This window comes from Polistes canadensis, unplaced genomic scaffold (genome assembly GCF_001313835.1).
Source record: "Polistes canadensis isolate GaletaPanama2010 unplaced genomic scaffold, ASM131383v1 scaffold_44, whole genome shotgun sequence".
In the NCBI taxonomy this organism is placed as follows: domain Eukaryota; kingdom Metazoa; phylum Arthropoda; class Insecta; order Hymenoptera; family Vespidae; genus Polistes; species Polistes canadensis.
The window spans coordinates 227,524-249,454 of record NW_014569591.1 but is presented as its reverse complement, the minus strand read 5'-3'; the positions used below and the strand labels follow the sequence as shown (position 1 = coordinate 249,454).

Here is a 21,931-nt window from a genome sequence, read left to right as displayed (position 1 = left end):
TCGTAGAAATTCAAAATTTTATTTGAATTTATTTTCTTTTCATTGCCAATTAAACTTCACTTTTGTACCGAGATTTCTTATCTCTTTGACATGACCTAGACCTCCCTTATGCAATTTTATTTAACCTTAACTCTCGTCGATAATGTTCCAAATAAAAAACTTTATTTTAATTATTTTAATCAATCGAAATTATTTTCATATATTCCTTTTTCTTTCCAAACTATTTTCAGTAAAAATACAGACAATTGGTATGTTTATATATCAGAGATGAATAAATATGTAAAACAACTCCATTTAATTAAAATGATAATATTATATTATTTTGTGTTTTAGGATTAGCATTAACTTTAGAAGATAAAAAGAAGATCGAACAGAATCGTAGACATGTAGAAACCTCATCCAACACGCATAATCAATAGAATTCTATAAAAACAAAAAAAATCACAATATAAAATGAAATCTATGAAAAATAAAAATTAAACGTAAAAAATGCAAAAAATTTGATAAACATTGAAATATGGAATAAAAAAAAATGGTAAAGGCAGTAAATAAATATAGATAATAAACCTACGTACATATATACATAAATTATTATATATATTTATTACCTTTATCGAATATCGTTCATTTACCATGGAACAAAGAAAGTATTTTCTAAATTTAGATTTAAATAGATAAAAGATGAATGGAATAATATATCTCTCTAATGTATCCAATCAACGTACATTTTCTTATCAAATTCATGAGTTTAGCAACGCGTATTGGTTTTATCTCCTCAACAAACAGAAAAAATGAATTTCTCGTTAAAATTTAATAATTAGTATTCTAATGGAAACTGCGCTATTAAGACAGTGGAAACTTCGTTCAATATATTTACGAAAAAATTCTTCTAAATCTTATAATTTCACAAATCGATATTACTCAAGAATATTTTCATCATGTTTCCCTTTGCAAATCTGCTACCATCCCGTAAGTACTTTATAACATCATTTTTATTAAATTTTATTATATATTAAATTCTTTCAAAAAAAGACTAAGAGAATTATTAAACTCTTATACAATGTTTGAATTTTGTTTATGTGTCATTTAAACATATGTAAAGTAATAATCATAAACAATATTATTTATTCAAAAAACTTCCTTATATCACGTTAAAATAAATAACATTTCCTAGTCTTTGGTGTCACGAATCGAGATTCGGTGCAATTATAAAAATATACAAAAAATAAAAATAATATAAATAAACTGAATGCGACGTTATTTTGCATAAAAAATTATGACATTATCTTGAGATATAATCACACGATCCACTTATAAATGGAGCGTATATTATAGAATGCATATCGCATAATGAATGCTTGTCGCAATCCGCTTATTATAAAATCAAAACAATTTTTTATCTTTATTTCATTAAACTATGCTATACATTTTATTTAGTTTGTAGTACTACGAGACTATTTTTTAATAAAATGATATTGACATCGTAAAAAAAAGGAACAAGAAAAGAATTTAAGTTTGATATATTAAATTTATCTTGCAGGATTCACAAAATTTCTCACTCGAGATCAAATAGAGAGGCTATGGCAAAGAGTCATCAAAGAGATATGTCGTTATCTAAATAGAACGAGAATCATTGCCTATTCGGATTCATCATCGAACATTTCTTCTATCGTTACACCATTGGCTGTTAAATGTAAATATATTTTTAATCTCCATTTAATAGGCTACAATTATTAATTAATTGCATGAACAATTATTATTTTCTGTATGAAAAATTAACAAAAAAATACAAGATATAACAAGTGGTTTGCTGAAAAATGATCTATTAAAACAGTTATCTTTTCAATCTCCTAAATATATATATATTTGGACGTGTCTTCTATGATTTGATGGATTTTTGCAATGACGTGTGTAGAGCAAGTATTTAAAAAGTAAATTCATATTTGCATTGACTAATAATGACTTTTGAAAGTATTTATCATGAGACAATTAAAATTTATCTCATGTTATCCAGTTTTTTAAATTTGCAAATAATATATAGGTATAATGTTGTTTTTCTACATACAAAACTCATAACAATAATTTACACAGTTAAACTAGTGTATTATGAAATATTGTAAATATAAAGTAAAAATCATCCGAAGTTAAAAGAAGCTATAATTACATTCAGATATTTATTTTAAACATTATATTTGATAAGACGTATATTTGTCATTTTAAATTAACGCAATACCCTTTCTTATAAATAAGTATAAAAACAAAGCAGTATAATCACTGTTAATACATAATTTTTGTCAGTGACCTTATACGTTAACTCTAATTTGTTTTTTCTCCTTTTTTACTTTCGTCACAATTGAGAGACGTTTTAATGGCCTATGGACAGTGAATAAATCAAATAATTAATATTAAGAATATCATACTTTTTAAAAACATACATGATCAAGTTTTATTAAAAGTTATTGTATTTGGTATTTTTCACAAAATATATCGTGTGATTAAACAAGAAGTACAATTAATATATGACGAACGAAATATTTACGCGAATTAAAAAAAAAATTTAAAAAGATATTTTATTTTCTAAGTAAAAAAAGAAATATGCAAAATCGAAATATATTTATAGAGAATATAATCTTCCAAGACGATTAACTTTACAAACAAAAATTTAATTTATTACAGTCGATTTTCATTTTCTAATTATTATACATTCATTTTTAAAATAATGCTATATAAATATATATATATATATATGAATAAATATTGTAAATAAAATTGAGTAAATATACGGAAGAGAAATAAGAAGAGAACAACGTAAAAAAAAACCTAACAAATCTTTATTCAGTAGATGTAACTTACAATATTATTTTATTTCTAAATAATCGGTTATGCTTACATAAGAGAAAGTAATTATTGCCTATTCGAAAATTATTAGTCCACATCTATCACCAACGATTTCGATCAAATCGTAGAGATGATCTTATAATGAACGATCTTGAAATGATTATTAAAGAATATGAAACGAGGTGTATAACTGCAAGGTCTGTCTTTTTTCTTGAAAATTCTGTAGAAAAATAAATTCAAGTAAAGTCAAGTAATAATTAAAACTATTTCAGTCCTAGTATTGAAGGTAATGTCGATAAAGTTGCAACATTTCAAGAAAAACTTTAATCGGTAAATAAATGGATCTATTATAACAACGTGCAAACGTAAAAACAGATTATATTAGTTTTACATAGACTTTTAGATAATATCTGTATATCGTTTATAAGTGTACGTTCAGGAAAGTTTCCATAATGAAGGATTTTCTACGCAAAAAATCCATATTAACTATTATGCAATCAAATTTTAAACAAGATCATTTTTTTCTGATTGATACTTTTAGACTGTATACGTCATTTGCTTTTTTCTATAAGAATATATTAAACAATATACACTTTGAGATCCCTATTATATAAATAATTCTGTCAAGTTCAAATTGTTTTTACAAATTTACTATGATTTTATAAGATATTTGCACTTTTGATAAATGGGTAACGTATTTAAAAGATTAAAGAACAATTTTTTTTATTTTTTTGTAATTTTTTATAATAAAAAGTAACTTTTTAAGAAATAAATATAATAAATAGGATATGCTTTAAATATGCATTATAGGAAATATGAATACTTTTATAATAATAAATAGATAAATGATACTAATTAATATATTTCATGATCAAATTAATTTTCATTAAATACATTATTAGCATTACAAAACTATTCTTCGAAAGTATAATTCTTTTTAAACGTTGTTAAGAAAAATTTATTTCTTACTACGTAATATAACTATCATAGAATATTTTTGCATAAATCCATTTATTAACGATCTCTTATGATCTTGATCAATGTTTGTTAATTATCAAAGATTTGTCGAGATTTTAAATTTAAAAATAAAGCCTATTATATCTTACGATCCAAAATTTTCCGATGAATACTTATTCTTGTTTTCAACGAAACTTAAAACAGGTTACGAAGAGAGCAACAAAAAGTTGCAGGTTCGAATCGTTCGAGGCCCCACTTAGCTTTCTTTTTAAAACCATTAGCGTCGAAACCGGAGGATCCCATTTATATTATATTGACTCGGTAACGAAATTTTTTTTTTTGCTAAATATAAAAGAATTAATTCCAAAATAAGTCATCGTGCATGAAGGGCAATACGTGTTTTATAAATTTTCTCATAAGAAAAAATATTTGATAAAAAATTTATAAATGTTTGCATTATACTGCAATTTCTCAATTATCTTGAAAAATGCAAATTTTTTTGGTTTCTAATAGTCTGTATTAATAGATTTTACGTGAATATAAGTATCTCACATATACGATTATTAGTAATGTTAATCAGCTTTTTTGTTTATCTGTAGATATCAACAAGTTTGATCGATAAAAAAAAATACAACGGTATATTCCACAAATGTTCAATGCGTGAATTAAAAATCAATGTTCGTAATTATATGATATCTATCTATTTGAGAACTGTCTGTTTATATTTTTCATGTAGATCACATCTTCATGATCATTTGTTCCTATATGAACTTAAAAATTTTTAAAATAATAAATAATTTATTCTCATCGAAGTTTTATTTCAATTTCAACGAAATAATTAATTTTAATAAATAAATACTCACGATACGTGCTGACAAAGAAAAACGAGAAGAATAGAATTTTAAAAAGACTATTTAAAGTTTAATTAAAATATGAGTATAATGCATTGAAAAATACAATACTTTATATTAAAGAACAGAAAATAATTTATTCTCTAGGCAAATTAAGTGTCATCAATAACGTAGGAATCTTATTCCGGCATACTAACCTTTCTCTAAATGGAAAGATATGATCCTACATTTTAATGAAATAAAATTTATACGCGAATGATTTAATCTCATGACTATTACTTCCACGAAAAAGTATTCCTAAGCTATCTATTATTTATACAATAAATTTAAATTCACATATATTGTCACTTGTATGTTTCGTAAAACAAATGATCACACAAATAATATATTACCTTAATTTATAATGTTAATTATACTTTTATTCTTCCTATAACGAATTCAGGAGTCATTTCTCTTGAATACTATCAAAGAAATTGCACCTTTTTATCATCTTTTTGAAATCAACACAACACATGGTTTTTATCTTGGGTTTCTCCAAACAAGTCACCCCATCCATGCTATTAAACGTGCTCATGTTGCTTGACTATAGAAATCGCCCGGAAACTATAATATAGTACTTTAACATGGCTAAACCGTTAACTTTTATTTCAAAATATAAATTATTTATTACGAAAAAAAAAATTTTGAAGACAACGATATAAAACGAGAACAATCATATTTTTATGTAGCCATTTCTGTCGACCAATTAAACGATCAACGTTTGTCGACTAACGTCATCTGCTTACCTCTTTCTTCTCAATCCTCCTCGTTGCTCCCTGTTAATCCCCCAGCAAACAATTTCGGAATACATAACTAGTACGACTTGGAATTTCCGTTTATAAAAAAAAGCAACAAATAATAATAAAATACGACGAAAATAAAATAAATATATACAAGTATATTTATAAATTTTCAAATCGTCTTATATTTGTTCATACATTCTGTATTTATAATTAAATATATATTATCGTGTTATAATAAATTAAAAAGGCATTTAAAATAGAAACAATTATTAAACAAAGTAGCCACTTGAATGTACTTTAAAAAAACTACAAGTTATATAGAACTTTAACAAACTTTTCCTTTGCTTACAAAGATTAATGAAGCTTTACTTCCTACGTTAATCGTTAGTTCAAAGCATAAAAGCAAAAAAGGAAAGATTAATTGGAAATTTATGGTAAAACATCATAAGGATACAATTACGTACCGACGTAACTAATAAATAATAACATCTCGTATAACATACCACATTTATCTTCTAATTAAATATTACAATTATCTTAATATTACTTTTCTCTCAAAGTAAATTCTTATTTTTCTAATCCTCCTTCTGATTATTTATAGATTATATCGTGTTTAAATATTCACTAAAATACGAATACACTAAATTATAGTATTTCTTCAATGATTTATAAACTTATTAAATAACGTATAGAACGAGGAAGAAATCCTAGATGATTTTCAAAGCTAAATACATTTTTTCAGTCATTTTAAAGACAAATTTTTATTAGATTATAAAACTACATGTGTCCTCTCTAACTTTTATTTTATCTAGGATCTTTATATATTGCCTGTATATATTAGGCAAGAAAAAAAAAGTATGCGAAACTCAAAAATGTTTACATGTTAACAAATTCTATACCATAAACACGTACAAGTATTATAATTTAAAATAACGTATTACCATAAATCATTGTGCCATCCATCTACATTTTTGTTATATGTAGACCAATTAATTTTTACGATAAAAAATATAGTTTTTGAATATTCCGTTTGAGTTTCGATTTATAAGCAAGTATTATTATATTATGAAGAAAAAAGATAATATCCTAATCGATGGAAAAAAACAAACCGTAAACACAACGTTTAATCGAGAAATGATTTGTGATTATTGCATAAGATAATATAAATGACATTAGATTGCTTCGCAAATTACTATTTGGTAAGTTCCACGATGATTTTACCAAAGACAAACAGGTAGTTATAATAATCCTAGGAAAAGACAAAATAAGGAAAATTGTATCAAGACATTTCTCGAGGATTACGAGTTGATCTACCTGAATTCAGAAAAACAAAAGTTCATTTGTAACAATTACATAAACATTCCAAAAGAGAAAGTCTATAATCAGTTACAAGGTTAAAATAATCTTGAAAGAATTAAAAAATAAACTCCAAAAAATAATTTTAAATGTAATGATTTATAAAATATTATTAATCTTGACATGAAAATACCCTTGTAAACAAAACTATGATTTATGAAAAAAGAATTATTACAATAAAATATGGAAATATCTCAACGAAACCAACAATGAAGTAAAATCGTAGAACGTTATGTAAATAGCAAATATGGAAACAAAATAACATAATTTTCGTGAGATTTAACTTAAAATAAATTAAAACTTTCTCTTATATATATATATATAATTTTATAAAGAAATCTATGTCTCGGTTCGATGACCTTGATATTTGACATTAGGTAACCTATGTATAAAATTTGAATTTTTGCGAAATTTATAAAATATTATTAGACAATCAATTTGTCTTATTAATTATTTTATTTATCTCGTATCCAAGGAATCAATCAAACTTGTGTATTATGAATTCATATTTAAGTATTTTAAGTAATATTATATGTTGGAAAAATATCAATAGAGAAAACAAATTAAACGATATTCACATCAACAATAAATGATCGTGAAAAAAACGTCACAATAAGAATAAATAACCTCGAGTTGTATATTCTAGAAGAATCATGATTTATTCAAAAGAGCATGAAAGAGAGAAAGAGAAAAAAACATAAATATATCTCCAGATTATTACGTAATTTATTACCTCCGATTAAATGACAAATCATGCACGCTTAGATAGATTTTCTATTTCAAAGAAAATATTAATAAAAAAAAATTTAAAGATTACAGATCGAAAAAACATTTGTATAAGAAAATATCACTTAATAAAATTATTTTCCGTTCCAAGGATTCGTAAGAAAGATACAATACTACTATGGAATTTACCATGAGATTATTTTGATACAGTTAAAAAGTAAAAATGGAGTGTAAAAAAAAGGGATAAAGGGTTTTCCCCTCTCTTTCGAAGAATCTAATCACTAAAGACAAAAAAACGAAAAGAATATAAAAATACTGGAATTTAAAAAAGGAATAAAACAAAAGAAACAGGATAAAGAGAGAAAGAGAGGGAAGATATATAAATGGAGGGAGAAATCGACACAACCTGATTGGTCACAGTTCCACGTGCTTTGAAAACACAGAGAAAGAAGAGAGAGAGGCAGGTATGAAGTTCCCATACGGGGTGGGGACAGTGGTATATTTTTCAAAGTCGACTGATCCACGTTTCTATCACTTTCGCATGGAATTGCATGGTGTGCACACCAAGCAAGATTACTATACAAATTTTTCTAATAGTAAAAGTGGAAGTTAATCGTAATTTACAGGATCACTCGGACGATCCTGAAAAAGATATTATTTGAAATTATCACTAACTGATTATAATTGAAAAAAAATAGTGAAATATAAGTGTAAACATATATTTGAAAATTATTTTATTTTATTAAAATATATATTATTTCATTGCCAGTGATTTCTATATCAATCGGACAAAAGACAGATCGATATTATTAATCTGGTTGTGTCAATTATTTAAAAGAAAAATTTGTAGTGAAGTGTATACATCATGAAGGATATATTAATAATTTGGAATAGACTGATTGAGCGGAGACGTTCTACAGTGAATAATAATAATTTTACTACTAACGGTACAAATGAACATGATGAGCTAACGATATCGCGAAATACAAGAAACCGGAGAAAGTCTTCGGTTTTAATGAATCAGTTTTTCAATCCAACGACGACCTTACCGATACAACATAATGATAGACAAAAGCGATTACGAAGTAAGTAATAATATTTTTTTATATTTTAACAAAATTGAATAAAAATGATAATGTGTTTACTATATTTGGTTACGTTCACCACTTGCCAGTTATTTATTATTTTTTAAGATAATAAAAAAATTCGTTTTATAAATATAAATATTTCCTAATAATCTCTCTCTCTCTCTCTCTCTATCTTTCATTTATCAAACATCTACTATAGTATTCCTCAATTAGGTAATAAATAGAATAAACATAAATTTTCAAGCATTAAAAACTTAATGTTGGAGATTATAATTTTTCCAATAGTGATCAATAATATCTCGCTTCTCAATTTGTAAAAATGGAACTACGTTTATTCGATGTTACTTTTAAGGCTTTCCTTTAATTTTTCGAATATCTAAAAATAACATAAACGATATAGAGTAACGTACGACGATTCTTGAATATCTTAAACTAAGGAATGTTCTCTAAAACAAGACATGTTCTTTTGTTCGGTATGCGGAAATTGCTTGAAAAATGTATAAAAAGGATAATAGCAAGTTGTCTTACTATTAGCTACATTTTCTTAGCTCACAACTAAATTTCATTATGCATTGTTAGAAATATTGTGAACCCTTAGAACGAAACAATCTCTCATAAATTTATGTAAAACGCATTTAAATGACTTTAAAATTAAATAAATTTAAAATACTTTTTAAATTTATTTAAATAACTTTTGAATTAAATAAATTTGTAATGCGTGTAAACGCATACACATTGACATTATGTCACAATGACCGCATTACAAATTTATTCCAGATAATTAATTCTATGAATAAATAAAAAAAAATAAATAAAAAGTGGAAAAAAGTAATCCAGTTTTTGTGAAAAACGCTTGTGAGTGTAACTTATTATATATCAATAATAGTACACTTATTATGTAGTAAACACTTCGTTAACAATAATATTCTCTCACGATATTATTATAATTATTGATACGCGTTACATATAACTTATAGCAGACATTTGTGATGTTCAAACAGAACTACAAAAAAATATAACCAATCATTATCTTAGATAATATTCTCATTTTTTCCACTTCTTTTTATATTTAACAAAAGAAAAAACGACACATTACGAACATTATAGATTATTCTTCTAGATAAAATATAAAATATACGTCTTAACACATTTTTTTCTCCGACGATCCTTCTGTATCTTCTTGTCGATTCATTCTCATTTCTTTTGTTTATTTCTACAATAAAAACTATGTCGATAAATATGATATTTTATTGTTAATATATTATAACATCTCGATCATCTCAAATTATTTTAAACAACCAACAAAATTGCAAAGAATAAAAAGTTGATATTTATCCAAGATGATACGTTTAAAACTGCGCGATGATCAAACCGCAATGACTCTAATGAAGCAATTAAAAATCGAACCACGCTCATCATTTACAAAAGCATTATCCTTCCGAGATACATGACTGAGACGGAGTCCTTGTAAAACAATATATAATACATATATATATAAAACATTTTTTTGTCCCATTTATTATAATAAATGATCATATCCTCGAATGTTCAAAGATACGAACATAAACTTACATTAATCTTAACAAGAAAAAATTAAATAAAAAATTAAACATACTTTGAGTAAACTTAAATTACAAGTATAAAAATAAAAAAAAATATTGTTTTCTACCAATTTTAAGGTTGATGATTACAGACTTTGTTTGATCTAGCACATAAAACATATATCTCTCGTTCTGAACCTTTCACCGTCACAAATACTTATTCGTTTTATCATTCGACTGAATACAAAAAGAGATCACTAATTATTGCATATGTCGCAAGGTTGTATTGGTCAATTAAAAAAAAACAGTTATAATCGGCTCAATTATCTCACACCAACGTAAAACCCTATGTACATTTTTATAAAAAAATCGATAAACGATCGAATAAAGCTACTCGAAAGTATTCCAATGAAATCGAATTCTTAATTGTAAAGTATAATTTTCATGTTACATATGTATGTTCTTTTATCTCGTGTAAATAAATAAATAATAATAATAATAATAATAATAATAAAACAAATACAGATGTTCTTTTTAAAAAAAAAATAGAAATTTTTACAGCAGCACGATGAACTCCGGAAGAGTCGACCTCTCGGGAATAATAGACTAGACTTTAAATAGGAATACGACTATTATATATTTTTATATATAGTATATATCTTTGTTCAGTATTATAAAGGTTGTTATATTATTCGTAACGCATACACTAGCTGCTAATCGTTAGTTTAATACATGCCTAGAATACGTTATAGTTCTTTCTGTGAGACCTGAAAATAATTTAATATGAGAAGGTTCGTATAATTCTTGATAAATAATAAAAAGTTAACTATACCTAATTATTATCAATATCTTTGTTACGAAATTAAATATTTAAAAAAAATAATATAACAAAAATTAAATAAAAGAAACAGACGACAACTTGACCTATTCAATTTTAATTTGTGCATAAAAGCTTTTAAATACCCCTATACACGAATGCACAATAATTATTAATTCATATAAAAAAAATTTCGTGTTTCTTTTTTCTTATATAAATATATATTTCTGAAAAATTTCCTACAAATTAATTAACCGTCGGAATATTAATTATTATAAAAAAGATACATATACATTAAATATTTTAAACACGAATATATACATTTTATACGAAACTTATTAGACTGCTGTGTATCCGAACAAAGACATAAAAATTATTTCTGAAAAAGAAAATATCCTGGTTTTATTTCGATAAACCGGTTTAAAACGAAAAAAAGAAATATAAGTATCTGATCAAAAATTTCCATTCTTCAATGCTGATCTTATTTACTCGTGTTATAATACTATATATAGAATTATAATAAATAATTGATTGTAAATGAAATTTTTTAATTTCTAATAACAAAATAATTTACTGTTTAAATTAAATCAAACTAAAATAATAAAAATGGTCTACTTTTTAAATCGGATTCTTATAAATTTTGTACAGTCTATTAAAAATAATTATAACTCACTCATAATGTTGTCTATTAAAGTATTAATAACGATCATATATAGAACTTTCTTATAATGTTAATAAGATCGTTTTGTTCATTGGCAGGACAGCGAACCATAGTTGCGTCGATTTTCCGTATTATAACCCTTGTTTATTCGATAGGAATAATAGCTTCCATTGTGGCCATAAACAGAATTATTCGAAACATTCAGATTGCGTTAGTACCGCATAAGATAAAATATCAGTCGACGTTTTACTTCGCATCGTTACTCGTTGGAATGTTTTATATGATAGATTTATAATCTCTTATTCTTTTCCTGTTTTATATAATAATTTAAATCATAATTTTTTCGCTCTAAGAAAAAGGATATCAATCCAAAACTTATTCTCGTTCATTATTATTATATATATATATCATATTTTTATCGTTAAATAAATAATAATAATGCTTCAAAATATTTGAGGAACAAATATTGAAAGAAGCAAGAAGTGGAAAGTGTTTCCATTTTCTCTTCCATGGTGCCGAGGAGCGGCTGCCATTCAAGCGCGAGATTATCTCGAAACTCTTACACTTTCACGTTTGATCATTGTCCGTCATTGTGACTCTTAAAGACATCGAGATTGAAATTAGCATTCCTCCTTTACTTCGAGATATAGTAGGTATCTATGAATTATGCAAAAATCGAAATATCAGTGTTTTTATTACTTTCTTATATATAATTGCAAAAAAATAGTAAAATGAAATGTTATTTTTAAAGAAAAATTGGATAATATTATATATATAGAAAAAATTAAAATAGGGGGAAAGAGAGATAGGGCTCTTCTTATATCTCTACATAGAATTTTTAAATAGAATTTATTCGATTTGCGATGTCATTGTCGGAGTCAATGGCCTCGACGTAATAATAAATCAATCGTAACATAGCAAGGAAGCCTAATCGTAGAAAGAAACAGACAGGGAGACATCAAACCTGTTGTATCTTTTGTTCTTGTACAATGTCAAAACATAAGTAAGACATTTAGCTTCAAAGAATTACAAAACAACTTGATTATAATTATGATCATGTATAGTTTATCAAATTTTCATTAAAACAAGCTTGATCGCTCAATTTTCCAAATTTTATTTAAAATTCTAATCAGATTACTGTTGTGGTAAATATATGCAAGATTACAATTATACTTTCTAATAATATTAAACTCTAATGTCAAAAGTATAACAATAAATTTTCTTCTATATCCTTTATCCATTTGAATTTCATTACATTTCGAAAAGGAATTTGACATTTCATAAGAAAAACTCTCTACCATAAATTTGACTTAAAAAGATAGATACACAGAAGGTGATAAATATCGAATAATAAAAAAATATCGTTAAGGAAACGAAGGTAGAAATTACTAAAAGTAATAATTATAAGTTTCGAAAAATTCTAGTTCAAAATAGTATGGTACAAATAATATCAAAGCAAATCATGCGTCGGTACGCTTTCTATCTGTATCTATATAGTCGTAAAGTTACGGTCGTGCTTCGATTACCAGCCGGAAAATTGTTACAACATCATTTCTGGAACCACACTGGTAAACGGATCTTGCAATCGTTGGAGAGTAAAAAAGGGTAAACATGTTTCCTTAAATGAATAAAAGTATTCGAAGGACATTAGTCTCTTCTTCGTGTGTATGACCTGATCGAACTATGAGTAAGGTTCATTTTGGTAGTCAAACATATACTAGCGGCACATACATATATGACTAAGTATTTTCATTTTTTAAGTCATTATTTTAAAATACTTTTAATTAGTATTTTGTTAAATAAATGTGGTTATTACATATGAATATTTTCTTCAATATAAGTTAATTCAAGGTTATAAATACTGATCACTTATACTACATACTGATATTTTATTACAAATATTGAAACAATTCATTTAAAATACTGACCAAATAAATAGCAAAAACAAATGAAAAAATCCAAATATATGTATGTGTCGTTTTTTTCCTCTATTTTTTATGTAACAATAAATAGAATCTTATATTATCAAAATAGGTAATAGTAATTATACTATGATTTTCCACAATTCAATTGGTGATAAGTTTCCACGATCTATCGACATTTTTATGCGAAGTAATTTATAGCTCGATTATTTAACAGTTAGACACAGGGAATTGGTTATTACGTCGTTATCGACGTATGTACATGCAAATGATAAGAATAACTTTTTCTCTTTCTTCTTCTCTCTCGAAGAAACGATCGTTCATTGTCGCGTCGAATCAACACAAAGCATCCAGGGAAGAGATAATGTTAGTCGTAATAATAACGAAGTTATAAAGAAATACTGTACTTTTAGTAGTTTCATTGAATATTTTTTTTTTAATCTCATCATTATTCTTAAATCATTTCTAATATCGTTTTAATTACCTATTCGATATTATTAAATGTATAAATAAACTCGAGAAAACTTTCTTCGTTATTTCAAACTTTACCTAAATTATTTAATAAATATCTACATATGCATAATTCTAATAATTCTGTTAATTGGAAAAATTGATGACATAAATTACACATGTATATATATATATATACCTAATAGTAAAGTTTTTTACACACAATAAATGAAGCATATAATTTGATTTATATATTGAGTAAAAAGATTCGAGCCATTCGTATCGAAACAATACGATCGAAAAATGCAACAAGTAGTTAGTATAACGCCATGCAAGGATACAGCTACGTGTACTGTTTTTTAAATCGTTCGATTAAACATTACCTTTCCGATCGATTTAAATTGTAATTTCGACAGAATTTATCAAATCTTTTCTTTGTTCTCAACTCTGAGTTTAGAGTTTTAGTTTAATAATAAGTGTTTAATTTTTTCTAAGAATCAAACTCTCTTCCTCTCTTAATACGAAGAAGAAACGATAGCATTGTCTTTTATAAACACAAAGCTTCATCTTATTGAAATAAAAAGAAAAAAAAATACATTCAATCGTATGTTCAATACATTATATCTCTTCGCTATTACGTGCGTACACATATATCAATTGCGTGACATTAAAAAAAAATAATTTTCTCTCTGATGCAGCTGATAAGACAATCACACTTCCGTATTGCACGGTACGACATTTTAAATTCAACTTCAATAAAAGAATGCTAAGAATTTTTAATGCAATTTCTCGTAAGTTCGGGAACTTAACCAGTCAGAAAAAAATAATAAAGTTTAACCCTTTGAACTCGAGCGGCACCGATACGACGCCCGGACGATTTTAAACGATTTTTCTTTGGTGCTGAAAAAACCATAAGCTTTGCACTTTTATAACTATGTAAGAACGTCTTTAAAAAGTTATTCACTTTATTGCAACGATAAAATTCACAATAAAACTTGTAGAGATCAAGTTTAAAATCATACGCGAATGGCATAATTGATTATTCGAACGAATGAAACGTGTTTTTTAGGGAAAAAAAATGAAAGGTATCAATGAAACATCTAATTTTCTAATATTTATTATATAATACGATCAATTACTTTTTTGCAATTGACGTTTACCAGTTATTATTCATATTAATTTGGAAAAAAATAACTGCAACTCACGTCCTGATCTTTTTTTTTGTTGTTTCAATTCACAGGTATTTTTATACTAATGGCTTTAGGATTAATTGGACTCACAACAGGCTGCTTTATTCTCGTTTGTCGACCTTACGATTTACTATTCCAATTTAAAGTCATTTTTAGCGAGGGTGGTGAGATATTTGAATTTTGGAGAAAACCTGACGTTGACATTTTTTTGAAAGTCTACCTCTTCAATATCACTAATCATGACGAATTTTTATCTGGGAAGGATAGCAAGCTCAATTTCCAAGAAGTTGGACCTTACGTGTACAAGTGAGTAAAAAGAAGTTTAATATTTATTTACGTTTTTATCATTATAAAAAAAAAAGCAATTACAAGTTTTTCTAACCGATCTTGAAAGATAAGATAGATCTAACCTTACGTATCCATATATGCACATATATATATGTTTCTATAAATACTCAGCAAAGCTAGTATAATTTCATATTATGATATGTTAATTTCTATAATTTAGAGAAAAAATGGAGCACGGAAACGTCAAGTTTAACAACAATGACACTATATCCGTTACACCGCTTCATCCTTTAGTATATGTACCGGAAATGAGTAATGGCACCGAACAAGATATTCTCATCTTACCAAATATCGCTCTTCTAGTAAGTATATTAATTAATTACCACATTATCTCTCTAATTTAAATTTGAATAAATAATATTTGAAAAAAGTACATATACAAATATACATCTGGAGAAATATTTAATTTATAAAACAATACAAAAAAGGTCGCAAAATGAAAATGATAATTTAATTTAACATGCAAAAAAAACTAAGAACAGATGATATTAACGTGTTTTCGAGAAAGTTATCAAAATTATGAAAACATTTGGATCATATAATTTACACATAAAAAATATATATTCCGTTAACAAATAAAATATTTCTCTTCGTTTGATTTTTCTATCGTACTCGGTGTTTAAACACGTAAAAACTTTGACCTTGACAATGCCATGGACTCTCCGTGTTATTGACCTTTCGAAATCGCACGAACATTCACGTGTAAAGGATACACAAAATGTGAATATATATAAAATACAAAAAAATAAATTAAAAAAATAAAATTTTTCTTTTTATTTTCAATCTCTTTCCAAATTAAATTGCTCGTAGCATCAAGAAAGCGTAGAGAAAGAAAAGTAATGAATAGAGTAATGTTGAACGATAAATGATCATTCGTAATGTTATGCTATGCATGTATCAGGATATTGATTATTCAGTCAATTCACATACTCACATAAATTCACACATACCACAAATACCTCCCAAATTTTTCTTTTGGATGAATCATCATCCAATAACGGAAGATCTTTGTAAAAGTATATACGAAAGAACAAAGATAAAATTACCTTAAACCTTCATTTACAAACAGCTAAACATTCCCAACCGTAATGTATTTACGAGCTTTGCACGTAACAGACGCTAACGTTTCACTTTCCTTCGAGGTTGTGCACATCCCTCCTCCTCCACCACCACCTCTTCATCTTTTTTCTTCTTCTTCTTTTCGTCCTTCTTTAACTACTACTCCTTTCTAGTACTTTCCTACGCGAAGAAATTACGCGAATTAGTATGAGGTAATCTAACGTTGCGCTCTTGAGGAATTACGAAAAACCTCAAGGAAAATATTCTAATGCTCCGTGACATAAAAGAGAGAAAAAAAAAATAAGGAGAAATCTCTTTTATTTAATTGATATATAAAAAAAAATTCATAATTTTTGATTAAATGTCAATTAAAAAAAGAAAAAAATTTAAATATAAAATATTTGTTATATCACAACAATTGACACGAATACGTGACACGAAATGCAAAAATAACGTGCTAAAGTTGTATCATCATACATATATTACATTCTATATATTTATGTTTGATATCATTCCATGGACCTTTCAAATTTTAATCTAAATAATTTCGCGAAATAAGTATAAGCATATACGTCATACTAACCTTATCATCAAAAGTGCAGAGAAGTTTAGAAACTTAACACGTTTGAACAAATAATTAAATGATAAATGAGTCAGTCTCTTTTAATATGAGAATAATTTGAATCATAATAATGTAATATATTAAACTTTAAAAAACTATTTTTGTAATTCGGCTTATATTTTGTATACAAAATCATATTTTTCGATAATAATTTTATATCATAACTATGTATATTCTTATTAATTATCATTTCTGAAAACTATCGATCAAAAACATAATGCATGTTCGCTTTTTGTGACGAAATATTACAGGTCATGCGTAGAAGTAATTTCACGTAGTGTAACATGAAGAAACAATTGACTTTGACACAAACTTGATTTCCTTGTGAAATCTCCAAGGCAAATTTCATAAAAACATGATCTACCATTGATATTATATAACGATATTCCAATGACACCAATCTTAATTCCTTTCAAAGGAAATAAGATTAATTAATAAAATTAATAATAATATCAATATAATTTAACCCTTTGACAATGGGCGTCAAAAAAAATTCCATTAAACTTCAATTTGATAGTCTATATCTCCACTATCGCTGACACGTGGATTCCTGAAGACTGATGCTCACAATCAGAGGGTTAAATATAACTTATTGTTAAAATATTAATTTATAAATTGTCATTTTCAGAGCATAACCAATGTGATGAGAGAAACATCGTATTTTACAAGATGGGGCTTAAATTTGTTGATAATTCAAACAGATACGAAACCTTTGGTTCCAATGACTGCTCGAGAATTCATGTTCGGTTACGAATCCACTCTGGTTACTCTGGGAAATAAATTCATGCCAGCTTGGATCAAATTTGATAAACTTGGTCTCATCGATAGAGTAAGTTACATAATATTTCTTTAATTAATTTAAATTTTAATTTAATATATGAGCATATTAAAAAGATTCTATAGTAATGACTCAATTAAAAAATCTTATAACCATTTACTTTTCACAATAACAAGCATGACACATCAAAATAGCGAACCTTCTCGTACTAGAATCGTGACAACTACTGTATAATAATAACATTGAATACCAATTCGTGGTAATGATTTTTCAAGAACTGTGTTATTTCATCGTTATATATATAATCATGACTTACATAATGGAAAATTTTTCATCATCGCGAAATCTCAACCTTTTTCTTATTTTCTTTTACTTTTTTTTTTCCTCTTTTCTTTTATTCTTTTTAGATGTATGACTTCGATGGTGATTATGAGACCATTTACACCGGGGAAAATAATGTAAAGATGACTGGTTTAATCGACAAATACAATGGAAATGTCGATCTTCCCTATTGGAAAGGGAAATGTGCGAATATTCATGGTGCCAGTGATGGAACTAAATTTCCAACTTATATTCAACCTAACGATACTCTTCTTTTCTTTCGAAAAAGTCTTTGTCGTAGTGCTCATATGGTAAGTTTAAATTATCGCTATCGTTAATCCTTTCATAATTTTTTGTATATATGAATATATTTATAGTTAGTATAGTAAAATTACAAGTATTATACTATTATTATTAATATATTATACGATAATAATTATACTAAACAAATAATATTAACTTTTAAACTTAATCAAATAAATAATAACTTTTAAACTATAGTATCACTTAAAATCTTATTTTAGCATTTGTTTAATTATATATAAATAATATTTAAGTATGTAATAAAGGTATACTAATATATTTATCTCTAAATTGTCTTCTATCAAATGCTATATGTCAATAGTTTTCAAGCAAAAATCTAATAAGCATAACTGCATACAACTTTAAGTGATACTAAATATAATTTTTTGTAGACATAAACAGAAAAATACGGAGTTATAGAAGATTAATATTTTATTCCTACATATTAAAAATATCATTTATAAGGAGAAAAATTATTAACAACATATACATATATATTACAGACGCGGACTGGTGAAAAAGTTGTAAAAGGCTTATATGCTTATAAATATAATTTCATGGAGAACGATATGGACAACGGTGCTTATAACGAAGACAACAAGTGTTTCTGCCGAGAAGGACGTTGTTTACCACCAGGTTTGATAGACGTAACCGCTTGTTATTACGGTAAGCTAAATATCTTCTTTTCTTTTTTTTTCTTGTGTTTCCCTAATTCAATCTAGAAATTTCAATTAAATCTATCATCATCGTTGTCAACATACTGTTTTTATTTGCATCAATCACGTATTAATAAATTATGTTATTTACATTGTCAATGACAATACATAGACAGTATAATAGTTGTTGGATAATCGATTATTTTATTATTTCATTAGATTTAGAAAAAATCATGCGCAACGATCGTAAAATTCTAACGAGCAAAAAAATTAAATAGAATTTTGTTTAGTTATGAGTCACCTTCTGATGTCACAAAGTATCCATTTATCGAGTTTTCTTTAGATAAAATAATATTCTAAAATAATCCATAATAATTAGAAAACTTGTTTTTTTTTTTTAACTTGAATTATATATTAATTGAATCTATATCTGATTTTTTTCAGGCTTCCCGATAGCATTGTCCTTTCCACATTTCTACAAATCTCATCCATCTCTACTCGAAGCGGTAAACGGTTTGCAACCAAATCCAAAAAAACACGAATCTTATTTTTATATACAACCAGAATCAGGCTTACCGGTTGATTTGGCTTTCCGTTTTCAAATTAATATGGCGTTTCAAGAAATCGGACACATGGCCAGAGTAGAAAAATTTTCTAACTTTGTTCTTCCTCTTCTTTGGTTCGAAATAGTAAGTACCGATATCAAAACGATATTAAAAACGAACTTACGAGGTGGGTTTTGATTTACACAAATGATGTTTCTAGCACCATCTACAAACAATCATTATATTGACTCTTTGCCGAATATGTTGGCGTTTTTTATGAATCGTAACAATAATACAAAATTTTTTCTTTTCTTTTTTAGGGAATGTACGAATTACCATCAAACAGAAACGCATTATTTTATATATATTTAAATGTTTTACCAGTGTTGCAAGAAGTCGTTATATATCTCCTGTTTATTTTTGGTACTATTTTTCTTATTTGGAGCGTCGTTAAAATACTTCTTTATCGTCCAAAAGAATCAACGATTAATGGTGAATGGTTCGAAGAAGAAATGCAAAGAAAAAGATTACAATTTTTAAATGACAGATCTTCCTTCACAAAAACGAAAGAAGCAGAAAGTTATTACAATACTCTGCTTAATAATTCAGAAAACAAAACAGCATCCAATATATGAAATGAGTTATCAATAACGAAAAAAAATAATCGTTTGATCATAAACGCATAAAGATCGATTAGAGATATAGAAAGAGGCTATCATTATCAAGGATTACACTTATACACATATATATAAAATAATAATAAATATCTAATCAAAAATCTAATATCCTTTCGTAACGAAATGAATATCGGAAAGGAAAAAATATGTACAACAATAAAGGTTCAAGAATTCAATAATGTTAAATATAAGAGTTTCTGATCTGTCTATTTTTTTAAATAAATTATGAAGAAAAAATAGAAAAAATCCTAGTGAATCAATTGAATTTGATATTCTTATAAATTTTAATACGAATTGTTTAGTTTAACTAATTATGATTAAATAATTTTTAATAACTTTCAATTAGTATATCAATGAATGATAAATAGTAATTGAACTGACTTTTATCAAGAATATCATTATATTCCTACTTTGAATTAAATACGTATTGTAAGCATATTATTAGATATACATCTTTGCATTTCGTATACAAAATGATATTGCGATTAATTTTTAAAGAAGTAAATTTGTAAATATGTAAATAACATTGTAGAAAAAGTAAGACGACTTTTGCGTAACAAAATTAATAATTGTTGATGTACTTATTGCGTAATAGATAAAACATGACATTTTGACATATGTAGGTATGTGCGTATACGTATGTTTCTTGAAGTGTTATTATTTTTAAAAAGTAGAAAGAATTGATATTTGGTAAGAAATCAATAATTATAATGAACAACAATTAAGGAAGGTATTTTAGTGTTTTGTCGAAAAACTTTATTATTTTGTTTATATTATTATATAGAGTTTAGAGTCTTAAAAATAAAAAACATAGAAACATTAAACGCGTTGTTTTTTCAGGCAGCATTTTTCTAAGAAACTACTTCGATCGACTTGCAATTTTGCAGACATATAAAGTACATATCAAGCTATCGTTGGACTTGCTATTTTTTTAATTTTTTTAATAATAATTTTTTTCTGGACCATGAGAAGTGAAAATTTTTTAGTAAAAATCGAATTTCCCTATATTAAGAGCTGTCATTTTGTCAATCTTTTTTTTTTTAATTCCCCCCGTCCAACGATATGAGTAAAACGTTATAAATATAAAACAAAAAGAAGTATGTTCGTTTAGGATGCCCAGGATAATCGCAATCAATACACCCAATGATAAACACTTTTTGTTACATGACCTGCGCAACATCCTGTAATATGTACAATTTGCAATGAAATGTTTTGAAAAAATTTGAGATTTACTTCAAACGTGTATTAATATAACTGCAAAAAAACAACACTAGATTAAAACGTTTCTTTAAATTAAATTCCCAAAAATCACTTAAATCCCAAAACGGATGTTCATACTAAAATACCCCCTTAAATGATTACTATGATACAATGTATGTATTGTAAACAAATAATATCCGTAATTAAATACTAGCGATCTTGCCAATTGAATAATCTCGAAAG

At 26.0% G+C, this 21,931-nt stretch overlaps 1 protein-coding gene across 2 annotated transcripts; it reads left to right on the top strand.

The window, feature by feature from the left end:
- Positions 1-841: 841 nt before the first annotated feature.
- On the top strand, positions 842-21,758 carry LOC106785044 (scavenger receptor class B member 1-like). 2 transcript variants are annotated; one of them, XM_014745181.1, is made up of 9 exons: positions 842-969; positions 1,541-1,693; positions 15,230-15,485; positions 15,688-15,829; positions 17,837-18,037; positions 18,394-18,618; positions 19,114-19,276; positions 19,711-19,955; positions 20,132-21,758. In XM_014745181.1, exons 1-9 carry the CDS (start codon positions 939-941, stop codon positions 20,444-20,446), a joined length of 1,731 nt encoding a protein of 576 aa, XP_014600667.1. In that variant the 5' UTR covers positions 842-938; the 3' UTR covers positions 20,447-21,758. The 2 variants fall into 2 exon arrangements, with proteins under 2 accessions (XP_014600667.1, XP_014600666.1); XM_014745180.1 differs by lacking the exons at positions 842-969; positions 1,541-1,693 and adding an exon at positions 8,251-8,595.
- Positions 21,759-21,931: the final 173 nt, after the last annotated feature.

Bases quoted from the DNA above. Each gene is read 5' to 3' on its own strand.
- LOC106785044 (XM_014745180.1), top strand. From the start codon at position 8,376: ATGAAGGATATATTAATAATTTGGAATAGACTGATTGAGCGGAGACGT. The intron at 15,486-15,687 runs GTGAGTAAAAAG...TCTATAATTTAG, and splicing joins GTTGGACCTTACGTGTACAA to AGAAAAAATGGAGCACGGAA. The intron at 19,277-19,710 runs GTAAGCTAAATA...GATTTTTTTCAG, and splicing joins CGTAACCGCTTGTTATTACG to GCTTCCCGATAGCATTGTCC.